General features: G+C 41.5%; 2 protein-coding genes across 3 annotated transcripts; both read left to right on the top strand.

Moving 5' to 3' along the window:
• Positions 1-737: 737 nt before the first annotated feature.
• Positions 738-7,409, top strand: LOC110990207 (uncharacterized). Of its 2 annotated transcripts, none has more exons than XM_022255080.2 (3): positions 738-1,955; positions 3,148-4,028; positions 4,718-7,409. In XM_022255080.2, exons 2-3 carry the CDS (start codon positions 3,243-3,245, stop codon positions 5,264-5,266), a joined length of 1,335 nt encoding a protein of 444 aa, XP_022110772.2. In that variant the 5' UTR covers positions 738-1,955; positions 3,148-3,242; the 3' UTR covers positions 5,267-7,409. The 2 variants fall into 2 exon arrangements, with proteins under 2 accessions (XP_022110772.2, XP_022110771.2); XM_022255079.2 differs by having other exon boundaries at positions 738-2,091.
• A 6,656-nt stretch (positions 7,410-14,065) lies between these two features.
• LOC110990202 (core alpha-(1,3)-fucosyltransferase-like) lies at positions 14,066-18,712 on the top strand. Its single transcript, XM_022255071.2, has 2 exons — positions 14,066-14,519; positions 16,232-18,712. Exons 1-2 carry the CDS (start codon positions 14,505-14,507, stop codon positions 17,558-17,560), a joined length of 1,344 nt encoding a protein of 447 aa, XP_022110763.1. The 5' UTR covers positions 14,066-14,504; the 3' UTR covers positions 17,561-18,712.
• The last annotated feature ends 1,680 nt before the right edge of the window (positions 18,713-20,392 follow it).

Here is a 20,392-nt window from a genome sequence, read left to right as displayed (position 1 = left end):
TTTCAAATGTGCTCGGAAACGTGCGCGCCTGCCAATTCTTCAACATTCTGGCGGACATTGTGCGCTTCCTGAAATGCCTTTGCCCGTCATGTTACGTCACGTGAAAAACCTCCATACGAAGCGATAAAAATATTTTGCATGCCGGTTGTGTTTACCTGTAGACAGCATCATGGCACATCCTAGGAAGTGCGAAAGAGGAAACCACATTGCAAGGTCGTTTCTTTTTTATCCAATGTGTGACAGAGTGGACGTTTTGTGTGTGAAAAAAGCTCACACCCTACGTAAAAGTCCGGTCCTTGCAACGGTTACTGCACGGTTCCTGTGCTGTGCTGATTTACTACAGTTCTGTAGATTGCATGCAGACTTCCTATGTTCGACAAACAGGTAAGCAGACGAATTAAACGAGGGCTTTAAACCGAGTATATCTAAGGAAGGCATCCAAAGCGCTGGAACTGCAGCGACACAGCACCGACGACAACAACACTAAACAACAAACAACAACAATAAACTGAAATTTAAACGAAAAAGAGAAACAACCCCCTTCCTGAAAACATACACTGCGTATGTCAGCCTGAACTACAAATAATCATGCCAAGAATGAAAGGTTGCATTCCAATTCTAGAAACGTCTTGCAAATCTTACGCCACTGTCAAATCGAGCACACTTTCAACAGATCGCTAACGCCCACTGACAGAAACTGGGAAACAGAAGAAATTATGACAACATACGCATTTCAAAATTATATGACTTCTCTCTTTATTTCAATATCCGCATTCAACGTCGTTCCAACAATACAAACCACAAACTGATCAATCAATTCCAACAAAAGTTTTCATTTTTGAGGCAACTGCGTTCGAAAATGGAAAAGTAGTTCGCGTAATGCTTTATTGAAGACCACGGCGATCACTTCTGTCACTGCCAGGCCACCTTTTCTTGCTTAGCCTTGGTCAAGACATTCGTCATTCTTCGCAGCGCAGAGCGTCCTAGCCGCTCAAGGACCTAGTACGTACCTGCGTACGCACGTGTACTGTATATAATACAAATATGCAAATATGCAATTCAGCTGAACCCAGACGAACGTCTTGGTGCAACCGTCCACGGAAGATGTATTGGGCGCTGCTCATTACGCTAATGACTTTAAGTAGCCAGAGCCAATGTTTTTAAATACGCTTTTGGATAGGTTCGTTGCTACGTAGTAATTGACGCGCCTCTTCGTCGACGTCATCGCGTGCTTCTTCCACAGCTGGAAGAAGAGTGACTCTCTCACGTGGATTACGCGCCAGGCGAAGAACAAACTCCTTGAATGGGTTAGGAAGGGAGAATACGTTGGCAGGAAGATCTTGGTAAATCTGGCTTGAGCTTCAAACCATTCACGCACAAGAGCAGCATGGTTGAATCTGGCATTGTCCCACACGACGGTGAATGTTGCCAGTCCTTGATCGTCGAGAGTGCGATCAGTCTTTCCGATATACACTGAGAGTGATGACGTCATGTCTTGAAATTGCTGCATACTTGGTGATATTTTCCCAACGCTGACCAAGTTTACGTTGGCTTGCTGTCCGATGACATTTCAGCCTCGCCGTCGTCTCTTGGTCAGGTTGATCCTTCATTGGTACACTGACGCCGGAACCCGCCTTTTGAATGGTGCGAACCAGCGTTAGGGTCACTTATCGAGTTTCAGACCCATGTTAAACAAACAGGCCCAAATTCACGGTGTGGTATGTGGGTACCGTGTCTAGCTGCTGCCGGTCATGTGTACACACGTTGCTTAGTGAAGCGTAGCTTGTCAAGTATTCACCTGCCACAGAAGGAAACACAGAGTAAACGCGGTATTCGTCAGCCATTTCCCCAACGACTGTGCTAAGAGCTAGGCTCAGCCCATGACGAAGTTCATCTTTGGGGAGTTAGCTTGACGTTATGAATAATAGACAACACTGACATATAATGCCGCGCAGGTAACGTTTAGGCTTAGTTGGTTATTTGACATTCGTCAGCGTTTATACGGCGAATACACGTTAAATAAGTAATATTTCGATGCTGGTATCAACATGCCTCCATCATTTGTCAGTTGGATATTCATCATTCACAAAGGTTTGTATGTGAATGTGAATATTGTGGGCTTTAATGGGTTAAGTGGGTTTAACGATAGTCATTCACATGCAGTTTCGTATGTAGAATCCTGTGGGTTCAAGTAAGAAATCCGACTGAATTCTGACTCGTTTAGAATGAATGTGTCGGTTTACTGGACATCGGCGTTCAAGTAGGTTTGCACAGCATTTCAACATCGTGTATGTTAATGGGGACACGTCGGTGAAGTTGGAAGTCTGATATTCACATTATGGTGTGCCGAAATGTGGGTTGCATACCTCTGTCCACCGAATGTGTAGATTGTGTTTTGGTCTGGAAATTTGACATTATCGGAAATCTTCTGAGAGGATTATGTAAGTTTTAGTTACTTTTTCATATTCATATTGCATGAGTACAACGAATTTCTGCGTATTGTATGCAGTTGCAGTAGACTTGAACGAATCTCATTTCTTACAATAATAAGGTATGCTCAAGTTAGTCATTCATTGGAAGACTGCAGTATTAAAAGAATCCCTTAAATTTATGGAATACAAGCGATACCTGAGAGTCATCGGAGCATTTCCCGTTAAGTGCACTGCCAATGTGATTAGAAATTTAACAGGCAAGTTAATGGAATATTACGTAAAACCCTTGACTTGCTCTAACTTTTCCGTACATTTGAAGCGAAATCGCTGGTACCCATGGCTTGCAGAAATTTTTCGCGAAGTTTAATACTCAAATTCACTTAAGTTAAAGTGCGTGGTCATGCCACTGGGTGCACCCAAATCAAGTTTTCCATATGCGATAATCGAAAATCGCACGTGTATGTTCAACGGTCCTGTTTTTTGATCGATCGGTGATCTAACGCTCCATCCATCCATTGGTCAAGTTCTTGCGCAAATGAATCGGCGACAGATTACTTATCGATCGACATCAGCGTAAAGCAATTAGAAGCCCTAAAACTACATCAACACATTCACCAAAAATTCAAAAGCAAATATCACATGTCGAATCTAAACTTAAATCTGGTGTAGAACACTTACAACCCTAAGGGTAGAATTTTGATGCTTTTTTTTTCAGGAGGAAGCGACCTCGAGCCCATGTCAGCATTTTCATGCAGGTGTTTAACTCGAAGTGTGGGCTTAAACTGAACTGTCCACTGCAGAGTATTAATTATGACGAAACGCCGCTTTTTACTCAATAGCACTGTCGTTTATGTAGGCCTGACCATTTTGGTCTTAGTTTTCATAGCCGTAAGCGACTATTCAGGCTGGAGTTTGCGTTATGTGAGACCTCCGCTATCACTTGTTGGGGCGTCGGCTCTCCGGCATCGTCTTACCGATACGGTCGACAGGGGGAGGGGTGCCGATTTCAACTTGACCTTCACGCAGGGACACACTCTTACACTTACTCTCCGCATGGAAGTGAAACCAACGCTGGTGAAAGTGTTCTTCTGTGATGCCTTACGATCTGCTGCGTTGTTTTGGTCACCGAAGCTGGGCCCCATCAGCGTGATACTAAACGAGGAATCCGCAGCCGATCACCAGTTTGCTGGCAGGATGCGTCAGCTGGAAGGCGAGCTGGGTTTCCAGTTTGACTTCCACTACGAGCCTCTTCCCAATGATCCCTCCATCTTAAAGAGTTTTCGAGGCCAAGGGTACGCCCGACAGCTATGGAGTAGCTTCTTCATGGATATGTACATCAAGGCGTCCATTGTCGCCTGGACAGACGCGGATGGGATGTTCACTGCGCCCGTCACTCCAGATAATATCTTCAACGGCCAGCGACTGCGAGTGGTTACTTTCACCGACTGGAAAGAAATTAGGGAATACGCCTGGGAAATAACGACTGAAACTGCCATGGGCAAAACACTGGTGTCAAATTTCATGTCTTATTTCCCAGTTTACATCTGGAGAGATACCATAACCAACTGCAGGAACCATGTTGTGAAGCACATGCAAGTAAGCCATGCATTTTAGATAGATTTATGTTTTTAGACTGCACTTAGTGCAATTAACTATTGGTGATTATAACGTGCCTTCCCCCTAAAAGGTGCTCGTCTAAATTTAGATATGCACTGTTGAATTCCTCTGGTAAAAAAAGAATGGCAATTGGGCTTTTGTAAGTAGTTATCTTGGGAAAACCTTAGTTTAATGGTCGAGAACGAAATCTCGTAATTCTGGTGTCCAGATAGAAAGAAACAGCCAGGCGGCAGTAGTCATTTTGAGAGAAAAGGAAAAGACAACTGTAAGCTTTTTACGTTCGGTGTTCAAAAAATGTTCGGTGAACATTGATTGAAGCTCCTTAGAGGGCAGAAGCAATGGAGGTTAAAGGGTTACTGTCGTGAAATTATTAATTGGAATTCCGTGTCCCTTTCCATTCATATCATTCGCTCCACATAGCCAGAATCTCTTTTTAATCTGCTTCCACAATGCATACCCAACATAACAAACTGTTACACATTATATGTATGCCGATTTCAATCCTTGATAGTGAAAAATATCTTTTGAAGTGCAGTGTAATAGAACGGAAGGCACTTACCCATTCGTGCTCCAGGTATACGTTCCTTTCAATTGTCTTAATTGTGGTCTTGTTTTGCTAAACGAGTTTTTAAACTTTACAACAACTAAAACTTCACAATTTTTTGCAGGTGTCTAGCTTTGAGGACGCCTTTCGTAAGCTGGTAGATGCACCCGTTGGAAAAAAAGGAATCCCATTGAGCCCTGTCAACGTCATCTTGAACTACGCGTATTACTTTGAACACGATCGTTACGACTGGCATCTCGATGGTATCCGGAAAGACGCACCTCTCGGTTTGGCGATCATACCTAGCGAGAGGGTCCCGGAGGTGCGTGTCACTAATCACAAAGCGTCTGCCAACATATTGGTGCAAGGGTACTGCATCGCAAAACGGTACACTGACTCGCTTCCGGCTGCTTGCGAGCGGTTTCGATACATTCCCAATTTCCACCTGTTTGTGTTCGATGTTAACACTGATCACTTTAACACGTGGTGCTCACTCAGGAAAGGTCGCCGAGACTGCGCAAAACGCATCGAAGCGCACTACCAGAATTTCAGGAAGCATTACAGTGCCGGGTATGACCTGGATTTGCAACGAGTTCACAGGGTCGAAAAAGCGGCAAGGCGGGAGAAAGTTTCATGTGATGAAGCATTTCAGTTCGAATTAAACGAACCATAATGTGATAGTGTTAAATGAGATAACGTGACTAACACAACCCTGACAGTGTTAGGTTGCTCTTACACAGCTCACAACCAGAATGTGGGTTCTACACCCTATATGAACTCAACTATTCAGCACTGTAAAAACTCTGGTATTAAAATCAACAAATTTGGTGTTATCAAATGACCACACAATAGGGTGTTACTTTAACACCACTTGTGTTACTTTGTACAGTAGTGTTACAGTGCACTGGAAAGTGTTAAAAGTAACACCAAATAACATCAAAATTTTTAACATAAGTGAAAAGTGTTGATGTTGTCCTCTGATAACACCGGGCGTGTTAAATTTAACACCCTGGTTTTTGCAGTGAATGAATGGTTAGTACTTCAAAAACTTGCATGTGACACCACTCATTAAAAGTACACGTGTAGTTTGAGGTCTGTTCAACGTTTGATTTTGTTTCGTTTTTTTTTAAGTTCTTGGTCACACGCGTGCCAGCTCTCTTACATTGATCACGTCATTGGAAAAGTGTACCTTTTTTGCTGACCCGTCTGTGGAAAAAATGGGTGTAGCAGGGGAATACAGTTTTCACAAAATTGCCGTCAAAATGACAACAAGATGTTTCTAAAAAGTCCGAAGGCTGGAAGCGTACAAGTGTGCAGTACAGCCATATCAGGAAAAAAGTGCCGCTGGGCATTCCGCTTCCCGGCTCTGATAGGGTTTTTTCCGTTGGAAAGTGCCATTTTGACGGAATAGTTGACAATTTCTTTGCTTTTCCTTGCAAAGAGGGCGTTTTGTATTGTGTTGTTACGGCAGGAAGACAAAAAAAAGTTCGTGGGGTTTTCTGATGAAATTATAACGGACCCAAAATGTGTCTGTTGTTTATATTCGTAGAGGAACTTTGCCTACTATTGTAAAATTAAAAATAGATAAAACGAAGTAGAAAGTTTTCCGGGAGAAATGTTGGCAACCGATTTGCTTTAAAGTTGTCTTTAGCCCACCAATCTGCCAATTTGCGTGAGCGTAATAATAAAAAGTCGAGCCGTAGTGCCTTTAAAATGGTACTTCAAAATTAAACATCAGGTTAAAATGAGCCCAGGAGACAATTAAAATATCTGCATGTTAACGATTTCACTGCATCACTTTTAATTCGACAGTTTTGGTTTTATTTAACTTAGTAATCAACCATTTTTGTATTGTATTCGGCTTTGTGCATGCGACGGATAAAGATGTGGACCGTTCTTATGATAATTCTATCCAGTTATTATTCCATCTGTGAAGTAACCCTTCCTCTCCAAAGGGCAATACGTAAGAAAAGTAGATTTTATCTCATCAATCAATGAGATAATCAATTAACATTGATTTGCTTTTACTTTTGCGTTGGTATTTTGTGGTGCGTTGTATCTCAAAACAGATACTGCAGTGTCTTGGTTTTTGTTACAGAGCATAAAAAACATGAACCAATAATAACTGATGCGCCTGTTTACGTACCCATCTTGGTCTTCTTTTTATTCCCCTTCGGTAGCGTAGCCTGGTGGTGGAGAGTGGAGTATGTGACTAAACTAATTAATTACATTTCAAACACTTCGCTGGCTACTATTCTTTTCTGTTGTTAGGCACATTTCTCCAGTATAGTTATCTTAGTTCAGTTCAGTACAGTTCAGTTCATTTTATTTCCACTTACACCTGTCAAAACAGTGAATTCATTAACACTTTTAAATGACGCAAGTAATTGATAGTAAGTGGAGCAGGTCTCCAAAAAGCAGGGCTTGTAAACCGGGTACCCCCTTGGGATTGTGTGCATGTAGATTGTGCTAATTACATTTATATGATTGTTATGACAAAAGAAGTACACATTATTTAAAATGACAAATACACACAACACACAAAAGGAGACAAGACAAACCTGACGGCAGGACAAGACGTCAACAAGAGGCTAACAAGCACAATAAGAAATAACTACAATTACAGTGAAATATATGAAAAATTTTTTAATCACTCTAATCGGTGTTTTTCTACAAGCCAAGCTTTGAGTTGTTTCTTAAAGACCGACAAATTTTTAATTGATTTAAGATTATTACTTAAGGTATTCCAAAATTTTGGACCCTGAATAGAAACAGAATTAAAAGACGGAGAAAGGCGTACATATGGAATATGGAAATCGTACACAGACCTGGTGTGACACATATGTGTTTGAGTGTTTAAAGTAAACATATTTTGAAATGACTTGGGTAATTCTTTCTTTTTTTCTTAAAGGAGTCAAGCTGGACTAGATAAATCTAAGAACCTTTACGGTATTGTGGTTGCAGAATAATGGATTAGAAGGACTACGAACACCATTAATAATTCTAAGGGCCTTTTGTAAAAACAGGATTCTATTCAATAGATAAACAGAAGCTTTGCCCAAGGCAAGAGTACCGTAAGAAATATATAGTAATACAAGAGCATTATAAATATTGAAAAGAACACAAGATAGAAAGAAATTTTAATTTGTTTATAATTCCTATGTTTCTAGAAATCAATTTGCACAAATAAATAAGATGATTACTCCAATTGAGGTTGGAGCGCCGTCTCAGGAATGCCGTGCGTGCACAATCAAACAATTGCGCCTTGAATACTGTTCATGTGCGTGATCGTATCATGCAAATGGCGGACTTCTTGCTCGAGTTGACAAATTCTGGCATCCCTGGATTGTAACTCCAGCTACAAAGCATTATGAATGTCGTTGCTGATAGTATCTGCAATCGCTTCAGTCAGCACTGGAAATAATAGATCAAGAAGAGCCTTCGATCTCAGGGCTTCAGAAATGGCTGTGGTGAGTGCCAGGCAAAACTTAACAGTAGTTGAAAAACAGTCACTGGTGGAACCTGGCAAATGGTGGCATGTTACGCGCGCGTCCAACCTGCAAACGAGCGTGGTACTGCTGCAGTAATGGCTCCCCAGTGTGGTCACCCGATTGGTTGACATGATTTTGTCTTGTGAGCGATCCGGTGATTAGGTACAGCGCATCTCCATTAGAAAAACCGGGTATGAGGACACAGCGCCATCCATTGTGTGCGCGTGCTTTTCAACAATGAGGTTTAAGCTAGTGGAAATATCAGTATAGAATGTAGAGTCCCTACATTTTCCATACATTAAATGTATGGGAATTTTTGAGGAGAATGCAGTTGGCTTCCATTTTACCTCTATTTTTTTCTACAACAATTATCATTCCTTCCATTTCTAAATGCCATTTTAGTCTTTTTCATGTTACTTCGGATGGCTTTCCTAAGAAGTGCACTAAGTACGGGGCAAGAACACTTTGCCAAAAGTTAACATACGCTAAGGTGACCTGCTGCATGACTGGCTTGGGATGGAGTACAACAATGGTCTGGAACAGAGTTCTGTAACATGTAAGGTGTCCCGGTCCCCTTGCGTATTGTTACTGTTATATAATCGATCAGGTAGTGCTCAAGGGGCGATGAAAGGACCCGAATCTTCGCATTCAGGTCAAATTTCCACCAGAGCCAGTACGAAGGAGGCAAAGAAAGACATGTTTTCTCAGGACCGGAGGGATAGCATCACCAACAGAAGCACCAACCCCCATGAAAGGTAAGTTCAAAATTTGGGGTTCAACCCCTACACTACTATACCCAGGGGCGGATCCAGGATTGTTTCACTACGAAGGGTGGGGTCATGGGGTAGATCCCAGGGAGGGGGGAGGGTACATGTGTATATATATCCCCTACACTTTGGAAGGGGTAGGCTCTTAAACCACCCCCACTTTTTGTGGTGAGCAAAACATTAAAGCCGAGTGTGAAGATTTTTTTTTCAGACTTCCGAGGACTGACATGCTTTCAATATCACTCAAAAGGAAAATAGTTAAATGAAAGCCATAAATGCCATTCTGAACGCGTAGTACAGATGTAAAAATCAATGTCAGGAATATTGACTAGAATTATAGAGTCATATAGCGTCACCCCACCCCTGCCCTTTTAATTTTCATGACTGGGCAAGTCATCCCCCACCTTTCCCTATCCCCCATCCCATAATTTCGGTGCAGATATACATGTACGTCACTTGGTAGGGTAGGAGTTACCACAATGTCCTGTATTTGTCGCTTTGGGTGAACTCCTTGATCCTCTTTTTGTCCTGTCCAAGCAACATTATGACCACACTTAGTTTATGCTGTTAAGTGGGGCTTCAAAACTTTACGTTGTAGCCCCTAAGAAAATGGCAACGAGCAGGGGGTTGAACTTTCAAACCAACCGACCACCAGGGGTTCGGAGCACTATGAAGAGGATCTTCGAAAATGTACGAAAGCAAAAGTTCCAATGGAAGTGAAGGCGTCTAGTGGAATGTCCTTGTTTAATGAAACCGAGATACAATTATGCGACCACAATGGCCTGCAAAACGTTGGGTCAGAGAAGAGGGATGGTAAAACCGAAGAACACCCAAGATTAGATGGAACTCGATGTTGGTGGCAACATTATGATGTTGGGGGTTTTGATGCCAAGTGGCCCAGGCGCACTGTGATGGGTGGCAACTGGATGAAGGACTACTTTGAAATTTTCTGAAAAGAACCGTTACGTGAAACACTTTTCTCAAATGTTACACCTGTATGGAATTCCACATCTGCCGTCGTGCGTCGCCCGTCGTGCGTCGCCCGTCGTACGTCGCCCATCAAATGAGTTGCATAGGACCTGCAAAAGCCGGGGTTTAACAAATGACAATGTGATGATTCCATTCACTTCTGAAGATCTTTTCCGAATAAGGCAAGTACAAATCCCACCTGCAAAGCATATACTAGTCACATAATTAATTCCAATAATGCTAGACTACCCCTGCTCCTTGACAAGAAAATATCACCTCTCTGAGAATTCAACCAAGTGTTTTTTTGGGGAAAAACATTTTCAGCAAAAATGTTCCGGCCAACTTATCCACAGTGTTATTCTAATTTGCATACTCTAAAAATGTGCCGACTTGTTTTCAACAAATTCCAGGAAGAAATCTGCCAACCGATACAGACATTCCATCTTGTCCTCTCAATTTCACCTTGAAATCCAGAAATACTAGACGTGCTGTGGATAACAAACTGTTTATTAAATGTATTGTTAGGGGGCAATTACTACTTGGTTTAAGTTTCTGAAAATATGACGTGTTGGTTTTTGTGGGTGTGTATGCCATGGTGGATAGACCAATGAGAACAGGTTGTCCAGCACATCAGCATTATTTATGGGGCTAACAAGTAACGTTACTGTTTAAAAGACTTCTGTGAGCCAACCTGCAACTAAAGTCATGTCTAATTTGGAGTATGCAGCAGATTTCATCATAGGTATACCCGCCCTCAAAATGATGTTGAATCAGTTCGTCTCTTATGAAAACTATTAAGGAATCAAACATTGTAAATAATCTATTATTTACATTCCGTTCTATAGGATATCGTGCAGGGATAGACAGAAATATTACATAGGCTATAGACCTAAAGTCAGGCTGTTAACGAGTAAAGTTACGTCTAGAGTAATTAAGTTATCGAGAAAAGCAATCTACCCTAACAAAAGTCTATTGTGTTAACTTATTTATGTAACCAAAATGGTATTATTTCATATAAACGTTACTTAACCGATGTCAGGATATCATTTCTTCTTTCAATTGGAGTTTGGCGCAACTGCAAAAACGAATACATGTACATCTTCTAGTTCTATTGCTAAAATGAGAGTCAGGCATGGTGGATCGATCGAACAAGGACATGTACATGTGAAACGATCAAGGGTCAAAGTTAAAATACCACTGCGCAATCGTGACAAAAAAAAAACACGGGCGACGCACGACAGGCGACGCACGACGGAAAATGGCATGTTTGGAACTGGTAAATGGCAGAATTGGGACACAACAAAAAGCAAAATGCGACGCACGACGGGCGACGGCAGATATGGAATTCCATACACCTCGGACGTCACTGGACCTTTGCAGCATGACAACGACCTGCAGTGAACTACCAAGTCAGTTTCTGGCTGGCTCCACCAGAAACAAAGGTTGACGTTTTGCAAAGACCTAGTCAAAACCTAGGTTAAAAATTAGTAGCCTACTGAGACTTTGAAGGAAGAATTGAATATGAGAATGTTCGAGAGGGAACCCACCTACCGGATGCAATAAAAATCTACAATACTGTTAAAAAGAATGGATTGAAACCCATTCAGAGTATTGTTAGAAGCTCATTGATGGTTGCTCGACAAGACTGACTTACGTTATGTACCGGTAGTTACAGGCAATGAAACAGTGTCACTTGTTTCGAATGTGCCGGAATGGAATTTGTGATCCACCACTTACGTCTCACCGTAAATAAACTTGTCAATAAAGTCATCCAAAGTGGGGAAACCTGTCCAGAAACCTCTCATAGAAATAAAGGTGCAATACTGAAATTGTTAGTGAAATTGAACGAATGATGATCATTGTCTAGAAAAGAGTTTCAAACGAGAGTTAACTTAATTTTGTTCGAGTGTATATAAACATTTGGACCCAACTGGTTTTAATTCAACCTCTAAGGTTGAATGGATATACTTTCATTTACAGTCTTTTGCGTTGGTGTACACGTCAGTCTCTGTGCTGTTTAGCATGTAAGTTTATTGTCCAGTGCCTTCGGGGATGCAGATGTGGCACGCCCATTCATACCGAAATCACTGATCCGTTGCTTATGCCCATTCAGCACGTCAGTGGGCCCTGCATTTATTCACAGAATGGGAACCGCATTCGTTTTCTACTTTCAACTTTTTTATGAGGTGTTTGCGATATGAACACAGAGGTTTATCTTTTAAGTAAGGACGGTGACCTGGTGACGCCATTTCAACGTTCGACCTTCGACATACCAACGTTCCTCCATTCCATTGTGACGTGGGCTTTGCACCTTTGCGAAGTGGAACTTCCCGTTTTGCTTTATTAACCTTGAACAGTGCTCTTTGTCGACGCCGTATTGATAACGTTTGCAATTTGAGCCGTGCATTTTCGTCACCATGACGTAATGTATCCATGCACCGTCAACCTTCTACTCTGCATGATAGCATTGATGAACGATGCCCTTTTGGCATGACAACGACGGCCCTTGTTCATTTTAATTAAGGACGGTGTCTTCACTCGAGCAATCATTAGCATATTGAAATTCATGCGATTATCGTTCCATGTCACAAATTTAATTTTGCTAAGCGTGTTAAGAAAAGATACCCACATAAGTGCCAGTGCAATGTCGCCTTATGTGGGGGCGCTCTGTATTTCAGACAAGATCAAACACCTATATTGCAGGAACAGATCTGGGAAAGATCGATGAAGAAATGTTCAATTTTCACATTTCAACACTGATACCAAGAGCATGACTTTGGCAAACTTGAAAGTCAAATCTACCGTTAAACAGCCCACAGTCTACGCTGCACGTGTTATGGTAAAGCATGTCCAATAACTCGCTGCTGTAACAGCTAGGCACTTAATGGCGGCTTATTGCATTAATTTGAATCTTTACTGCATCAGTGCAATGTGTAATTACTCGGGACATGCCTGAATTTTTAGTTGGACGTCATTCGCATGGCTTTTCGGACAATATGAAACACCCACAACGCCAACATACGGAGAGATCAACATGGGGACGCTGAACGTCAATTGTTCAGAGTTCAATGTTAAACGTTAACATCACGAATTTAAATTTTGCGAACTTTTGAAAGTCATAAATCTCCCCTACAGCCCACTATGTAACGAGCATCATCACTGTCCAAAAACCAGTTGTGTGCATCTAAGTGCCTGGTGGAAGCTTCAAACTATTACATTGTCATTATTAATCATTTCTAGTAATAACACGAAGGATTCCTCAGAAGCACCCTGGGCACTGAGCTCGCAAGCCTGAAGAAACCTGTAGAGAGGAGACAATGAGAAACAGCTGCAGTTTTAGAGGTGGGAGGAAAATCCCAAGGGAACATCTGGGTAAAACCCACGGAATTAGGCACTCGCAGATCCACATGTGGACCGAGTCGGGATTTGAACCCGGACCGCAGAGGTGTTTGGCAAATCAGTGCCATAGCATATTGATTTGCAAAGAGTTAAGCCAATCAGATTCCTGCTGCGTTCCAAATTACTTGCTACAAACTCAAAGACGATTAAAAGCAGCTCAAGGGAAATAAATAAAAATGAAGATGTTTGAAGATGATTTACCCCTTTCCTTTGAATTAATCAAAACACTGCCTTTCGAAAATGCATAAAAACTATACTGTAGCAGAATCAAAATTTGTATGAAAACAAATAATACGTTGTGTATATGTTAATTAAGAATACAGAGAAAAATTGTCGACTATTAGCATGCAAAGGTGAATCCTACTACAAAACTGGTAAACAATCACAGACTTCCCCCAGATAATGCTTTGCAAGTAAATACTACATGAATTAACTATTTCGTCCTGGAATCAATAATACTCGTAACCTGAAAACGTCGTCATGTGAAACCTAATTTTTTACTGATTAATCGTACGATAACACCGTATTTCATTCACAAGTCAAGGGCCATAGTCGTTCATGTCAAAGAAGCATCGTTCGTCTATTCTATGTTAGGCATAGTTGAAGGCTGACGGTCAATATATGACCGCTCAAACTGCGAATATTGATGGTACAACGTCGATGTCGAGTATGGTTTCACGGCCAAGATCGAATTTTCACATCGCAAAGGAGCAACGCTCACATTTCAGTATCAGTAACTGTACAACACGCACATTTGAAGGTTGAACGTTCATATGGCAAAGTTGAAGGTGGATATATGTTGAGAGTTAACATCTACATGTCGTTAATGGGCCACCGTAGAGTTTTTCACGAACAAAGCTACAACGTTGAGCAGAAACAATTGTTCTTCAACGAATCACACAACTCGAAAACTGCGCTGCTGCAAACTTCTTCACTTTCAACTTTTCTTTACTTTACCTTGAGAGGGACTTTTAGTGATGAGAAAATATTCGTACGCCTAATGGGTCCATATTTACATTTAGGAGAAGTGCAAAATGGTCTTTGTTACATCGCTGCACTGCCATAAAGAATTACCCGCAGACAGCAACAGCCATAGTTGGCGCCGCGCAGTTTTAGTGCACGCGTCAGCCACGGTTGCAGGTGTGTCGGGCCAGTAAACATTGTCTACATACTAAGCGTATATACATATGGTATTTTATAGTTTTCCTATCAAGTGGAAAGATCAAACTCGAGTTCTGTCGGTGATCAGCTGTAGACAGTTTCCCTCTTGTCACCAGTAGACAGGATGGCTAGGCTACTGGTAAGTGAATGGTTATCGGTTGGTCTCTCTCTCTCTCTCTCTCTCTCTCTCTCTCTCTCTCTCTCTCTCTCTCTGTACTTGGTTACGGACTGCCCTGCAGAGTGATTATTGTTTTAGGCCTATTGCTAAGTCGGTTTTACTTTTCAGAGTATGTGATATAACAATCTTCCTTATGGTGTATGAAGAAAACAAATCTACGTCATTGGACAGGATGATATCTTCTCCATTGACAGGTTTTCAGGTCATGGCAATGTAATTGTCTTTTATCCCTCCAGCAGCAAACAACTGAATCTCGACTGATGATTTACTACACTTACATATAAAAGCGGTCAATGTAAATGGTATCAACTCGCGCGAAAGGCACGTTGCCTATTTTGTACCTACTCATAGGCGAGGTAGTGTGTCCCTACCTGCATCGTATTTCAAAGAAGGAAATGCAACAGGTGACATGTATTTTGCGCTGTGACAGTGTCATTATCAGTCGACTAACATCAACTTTAAAGGTACAACCCTCAGAGGGCGTTCGCTAGTAGACTACGCTTCCAATCATGTTTACAGCAAGTGTGATTCAAGCCAGTGGCATAAGTAAAAAAGTTGCAGGTTTAAGTTGCGGTGTTGTATGTCGTATGCCATTACCTCAGAGGCGCACTCTTTTCGGGTCGTTATCTGAACATTTCGTCGATAAAACTAATATCGGGTGGACCCGTATAAGGGATGTGAGACAGAAATTAGAATGATAATTACAGGCTGATGTTTTCCATGGCCGCGCAATCCGGCCTTTAAGGTACAGTTTTTAAGGGCCAATGGCCGGGGACCTAAACATTCGGCACACTCAGCAAAAGCCTGAGTCCAATATATGCGCAACATATCAGATTCAATATAATGCACACGGTACAGATAAAAGGATCAAACTACTGTCGCCACCCGATCACCTCACCTCTTGTTTTTGACGGACACGAGCACACACTTGCACTGCTAGAGATATTTCTATGCAGCCCATGAAGTGAAGGCCCGAGTGTCATAATTTCTAAGTCAGCCTTTTCCTTCCTCGCCTTGGCCTATTCGTAATGAACCACTCATATTTTGCCTACAATTTGTATGGGCGGCCAAAGTTTGCGAAAAAAAACACCCTTTAATTGTTATCAATTTTATTCCCAATTCGTTCCAAACGAATTATTTGCCCAGTTAATGTTAAAGAGGATTTGTATTTATTACTCAGTTGTACGTGTACCACCATCTGGTGCTGGATGGGAGTGTTACCACTGTGTGTATTGTTGTTTCAATTTTCGCACCAAAGGCCGGCCATAGTTTGAGCATCCATTTGTAGAAAGAGCCCAATTGTGACGTAAAAAGAGCAAACTATTCTTTGTTGAGCTGCAGAATCTGTAACCTGTTAGTTTGTATCTGTTATAAATGCAGTACAGGTTTTGTACACCTTTGACCACGACTGCATATTGCTTCGCGTAAACGTACCGACAGCAAAACTTTGCTTACTACCCTCAAGTGAATTCAAATTTCACAGTTTGAACCTAAACCTTGGTTAATGTACGCATTTTTCAAAATATAATTGCTAAAATGAATGTCTCCACGTGATGCTGACGGATGAACCTTTACATCTTCGATGTAAGATATTCGCTGAGATCAAGCAACAGCCCTCCCCCTTTCTTCGTTATTCTGAAGTTTTCGGTTTTCTTTGTTTTTTCACTTTTCAGAGAATCCAACTCTTGACTGTTCTAGCTGTTGCCATGATTGGAGTAGACATTGTAATCAGACTTCGGGCGATGGAAAAGACAGTGATCAGTTCCCCCAGCTATCGAAGGACACCACCCAAACCACCTCTGTTAGTAAGCAAAGGTAACACCCGCCCCAGGTCGAGCATCTTCACACGGGCAGCTAATGATACAGTGGGCAAGTTCGATGGAATGGGCAATCTGGTTTCAAAGATCCGAGATCCCTGCAATTATAAAGTGCAAATCTACGACAGGAAAGGCATCTTACTGAAGGAGAGATCCGACACCTTCAGGAACATAGCACCGAGAAAAAAAGGCCGTAGAAATATCCCAGTTTCCGTCCAGTGCGGCGGGAACAGCACCGTGACAGTAACTATTGGTGATGAGAAGAGAAAATTCAAAGGAATGGACGCTGTGCTCTTTCACCTCTGCCTGAGATTAGTTCCGCCTCGGTCTCTTCCTGTTGGCATGAACCCCAAACAGGCTTGGGTCTTTTGCTCCTGGGAAACACCGTACATAAGTACTGCTCCACAGTTCCGAATTAAAGAAATTGATGTACCCAGCTTATCAGGCTTTACAGCCAACGCTGCATGGACTTATCACCGCACATCGGAAATCACTACACAGTTTGGATTCTACGAACATGGGAAGCCTATGGTTAATAAGACAAGGACGGTGGATGAATGGGTACAAGGAAAGACGGATTTGGTGCTGTGGATGGGAAGCAACTGTGGAATCACCTCCTGGCCTCGATTAAAATTTGTTGAGAAACTACAGAGCTACATCCCGGTTGACATGTACGGACGCTGCGGTAACCTCACCTGCGAACCCCGATCATCACCCAAATGCAACGAGGAACTGGTGCGAAAGTACAAATTCTATTTGGCTCTGGAGAACTCTGAATGCGAGGAGTACATCACCGAAAAAATGTGGGACAGAACGCTGTTGCTAGGCGTGGTCCCCATCGTGTATGGAGCTTCACGGAAAGACTACGAAGAGTTTCTCCCTCCCAATTCCTTCATCTACGTCGGGGATTATAACACTGTCAAAGAATTGGCAGATTATTTGAAACTGTTGGACTCTCGTCCAGACTTATATGCCAAGTATTTCGAATGGAAATATAAAGGGCGTGTCAGTACTACAAAAGTTTTCTATAGTCCTTTTGACCCATCAAGGTTTTGCCATCTAATACCAATCATTGAGAAAGTGCGTCGGGGTGAGTTACCGCGAGAGCCAGTCCTGTCGAGCCATTTTTTTCAAACGTGCCGAGAAAAGCCAAATTCTGTCGTAGACGGTTGGAATCCATGGTAAAACTGTACGGATGGGATGACAGCTAACGGGTGGTAAAAACACTGCTTTACCAAACGCTGCATAGTTGTGTGTTTTTATTAATAAATTCTGAACTTCTGGATCCATGTTCGTGAGTTCTTCTTAGAATCACTTTTTGTGTATCTCTGTACTCCTCTTCCATGTATGAAGACTGTTTGACATTTTTTTAAGAGACATGAACTGAACAGTACACTTTTCAAACATTAAAAATTGACCAAGGATTTCTGGACAAGTGAGGACGCTTGTGATTTGATATAAATCCAGGAAGACGTGGTTCAGGTTGCATGTTTTCATGTTCAAATTGTGAACCCCAAATTTGCTATCTGGGAATATTTCTGTGAAAAAGCTTTCGCTGGATTATTGCCATATACTTACACAGCAATAAATTGTCAAAGAAAATTGAAATCTGCCATAGCAGTGGTTAAAAAACCTAGATTTTTCTGTGCACAAATCAGTGTAACATTGAGATTCAGTGCCTTGGATGACACCATAGTGCTACTCATGAATATGAAAATAGCATTAGCATAAAAAGCAAAAAGCATCAAAATATAGGTTAAAATTGCAAAACAAAAATTTTAAATAAGGTTAATTGAAACCCAAAGATGCAGTTTCAAGGGTTTTAGTAAAATTTATCGAAATATTTATATTTTCTGGTTCCTTTAAGGCGAGCGGATACTCCAATAGAACCCGTTCTTGAAATGTGGTTTGTTGTCAACTTATAGAAGGGAAAGAGTTTATTGTGACGAGATATCGTCTTGCCTTAAACGAATAGCTTCAATAGCTTCATTCATCAGTTCTCATTATGGGGTAAAAAAGGTGGAATCGGAGCACTTGACCTTCATGAGTGATTTTTAAGTGATTGATTGAATTTTAAATGGCCGAGAATAGAAGTCCACACATTTTGTGAAAGGTTTTGTGTAACTTTCACGAGTCCGTTCTTATTTTGAAGCCAAAAAGGGGAAATGCATTTATCATGCCTTGAAAATAGGCTAAAAAATCCTGAAAGGTGATTTTGAAACTTAAATTTGAACATACGATTCAAGTAGACAGTATCAAATCCGGCAATTAGCAAAACAATTCACCTAAGAGATGGAGACCAGCTAATAGCAGGAATAATTCCACAGGTCAACCAGATTCTGCAGTTTTGTTAGGCAGTTTGTCTGTTTGCATGTGTTGAGTGACGTTCATGCGAAATGCGCAGATGATTATTGTATCAAGTAACCGCAAAACCTTGATCTGTTTCAGCCAACCAGTAGCGTAAATTTATGCTGGAAATCTGGAGGGATTGGGGGTGGGTTTATGCTGGAAATCGGAAGGGATGAGGGGTTTGTGGGAGAATGACGTACCATGCCATGGGAACTTCAAAAGAGTAAGGGGGCGCTATGTGACTTTATACAATATATGAGAAACCGTTTCTTCTGTTACGATATCCATGTACATGTACTCTTTCGTATGTTTTATTAGACACAACACCGATATTTTGTTCATACCAAGAATGTAAGAATCTCTTGATATCGTTTAATATTGTTTCCTAATATTAATATCTCTTCCTTGAGGTCTCTACATTGTAAACACCAACGCCCGTTACTTCGTTTCTGGAAGCAAACATATTTTGGTGTTCAGAAAGTGTTAGCACCCAATCAGCGTGCTTTTGTGTCTTGTTATCCGGTTTGTAAGTGACTTCGTCACAAAGGCAGACGCACCACGATTTGCAGGCTCCCATTGGATGATCGCTGAAGTTGCGAATTAACTTCCGGTTCCATGTAAATGGCTATCAATGTATGTAACCCTATGTGCAGTGCACGTGTGCAGTGGGCGTGCTTTAAAATGAAGTGACGTCACACTTACGAACCGTATAACACCCAATAATGTCATTGTGTCTTATGAACTGATCAACGCATCAACACGTCTTTGTTCATAAAATGAACTCCACAACGTGTTTTGATTTGCATTACCACCACAACGCGTTCTGAAGTGCTACCGGCGTTTAAAGGACGTCAAAACGTCAACACTTGCTTTAAAGTGTCAATTTTGCTCTCTCAAGAACAAAACAACAAGCGAATGGACTTTATTCAGTACTCAGGCGGTAAATGTTCGGGGTATGAAATTTGTACATGTCATTTGGTGAAACGAAAACGGATATCAATGTTTTATGCACTGCGGGGGATCATGCAGCTGCATACAATTGTGTGTGATACTGCATCACAATCATACTCTTAATTCAAAAAAATTCCTTCTGAAGAATAGTATTTCAATCTCAAATATCACCCACCCTAGTTTATCTCCGTGAACTCAGTTTATAACCCTTTCCAGTATAAATAATTAAATTTCAGCATGTACCGTTTCTGGTTAGATAAAATACAGTTTTAACAAGTAAAAGAGGGGTGCTCGTGTTTCTTGGGCCGAAGAAGATCTGTTCTCCGTCTGGAGGGATAGGGGCAAATTTATCAAAATTTTCCAGCCCTGAATAATTGAACAATTGGGTTGGGTGGGTGTGCCGGGCACCGCAAGATAGTAAGAGGAGCTAATCACTGTGAAGACGTACATCTCGTGTATAGTGGCATCCCTTGAGCATGAAAAGTACACGTACATCCACAGTTTCGTTTGAACAAGAAAAGAAGAAAACTTGACCCCCCTAAAGGGTAACATTGTGTACATGTAAAACTTTGCCAGAATCAACTCGCTGGTTCTTTGGGCTTCCAAATTAGAGCAGAATGGATTAAAAAAATTATGACTGCAAGCTGGTCCTATGTAATGCCTAAGAAAGCACAGGGATTCCACCTTGAAAATGGCTGCATGCAGACTTTGGAAATA

The sequence above is a fragment of the Acanthaster planci genome, linkage group LG10 (assembly GCF_054643075.1).
Source record: "Acanthaster planci isolate LZ-2023a linkage group LG10, COTS_SCS, whole genome shotgun sequence".
Classification (NCBI taxonomy): domain Eukaryota; kingdom Metazoa; phylum Echinodermata; class Asteroidea; order Valvatida; family Acanthasteridae; genus Acanthaster; species Acanthaster planci.
The sequence above is the reverse complement of the archived record's forward strand: the minus strand, read 5'-3'. Positions and strand labels throughout refer to the sequence as shown.

Excerpts from the sequence above, each read along its gene's own strand:
- LOC110990207 (XM_022255080.2), top strand. The coding sequence starts at position 3,243 with ATGACGAAACGCCGCTTTTTACTCAATAGCACTGTCGTTTATGTAGGC. Across the intron at positions 4,029-4,717 it reads ATGTTGTGAAGCACATGCAA|GTGTCTAGCTTTGAGGACGC; the intron begins GTAAGCCATGCA and ends AATTTTTTGCAG.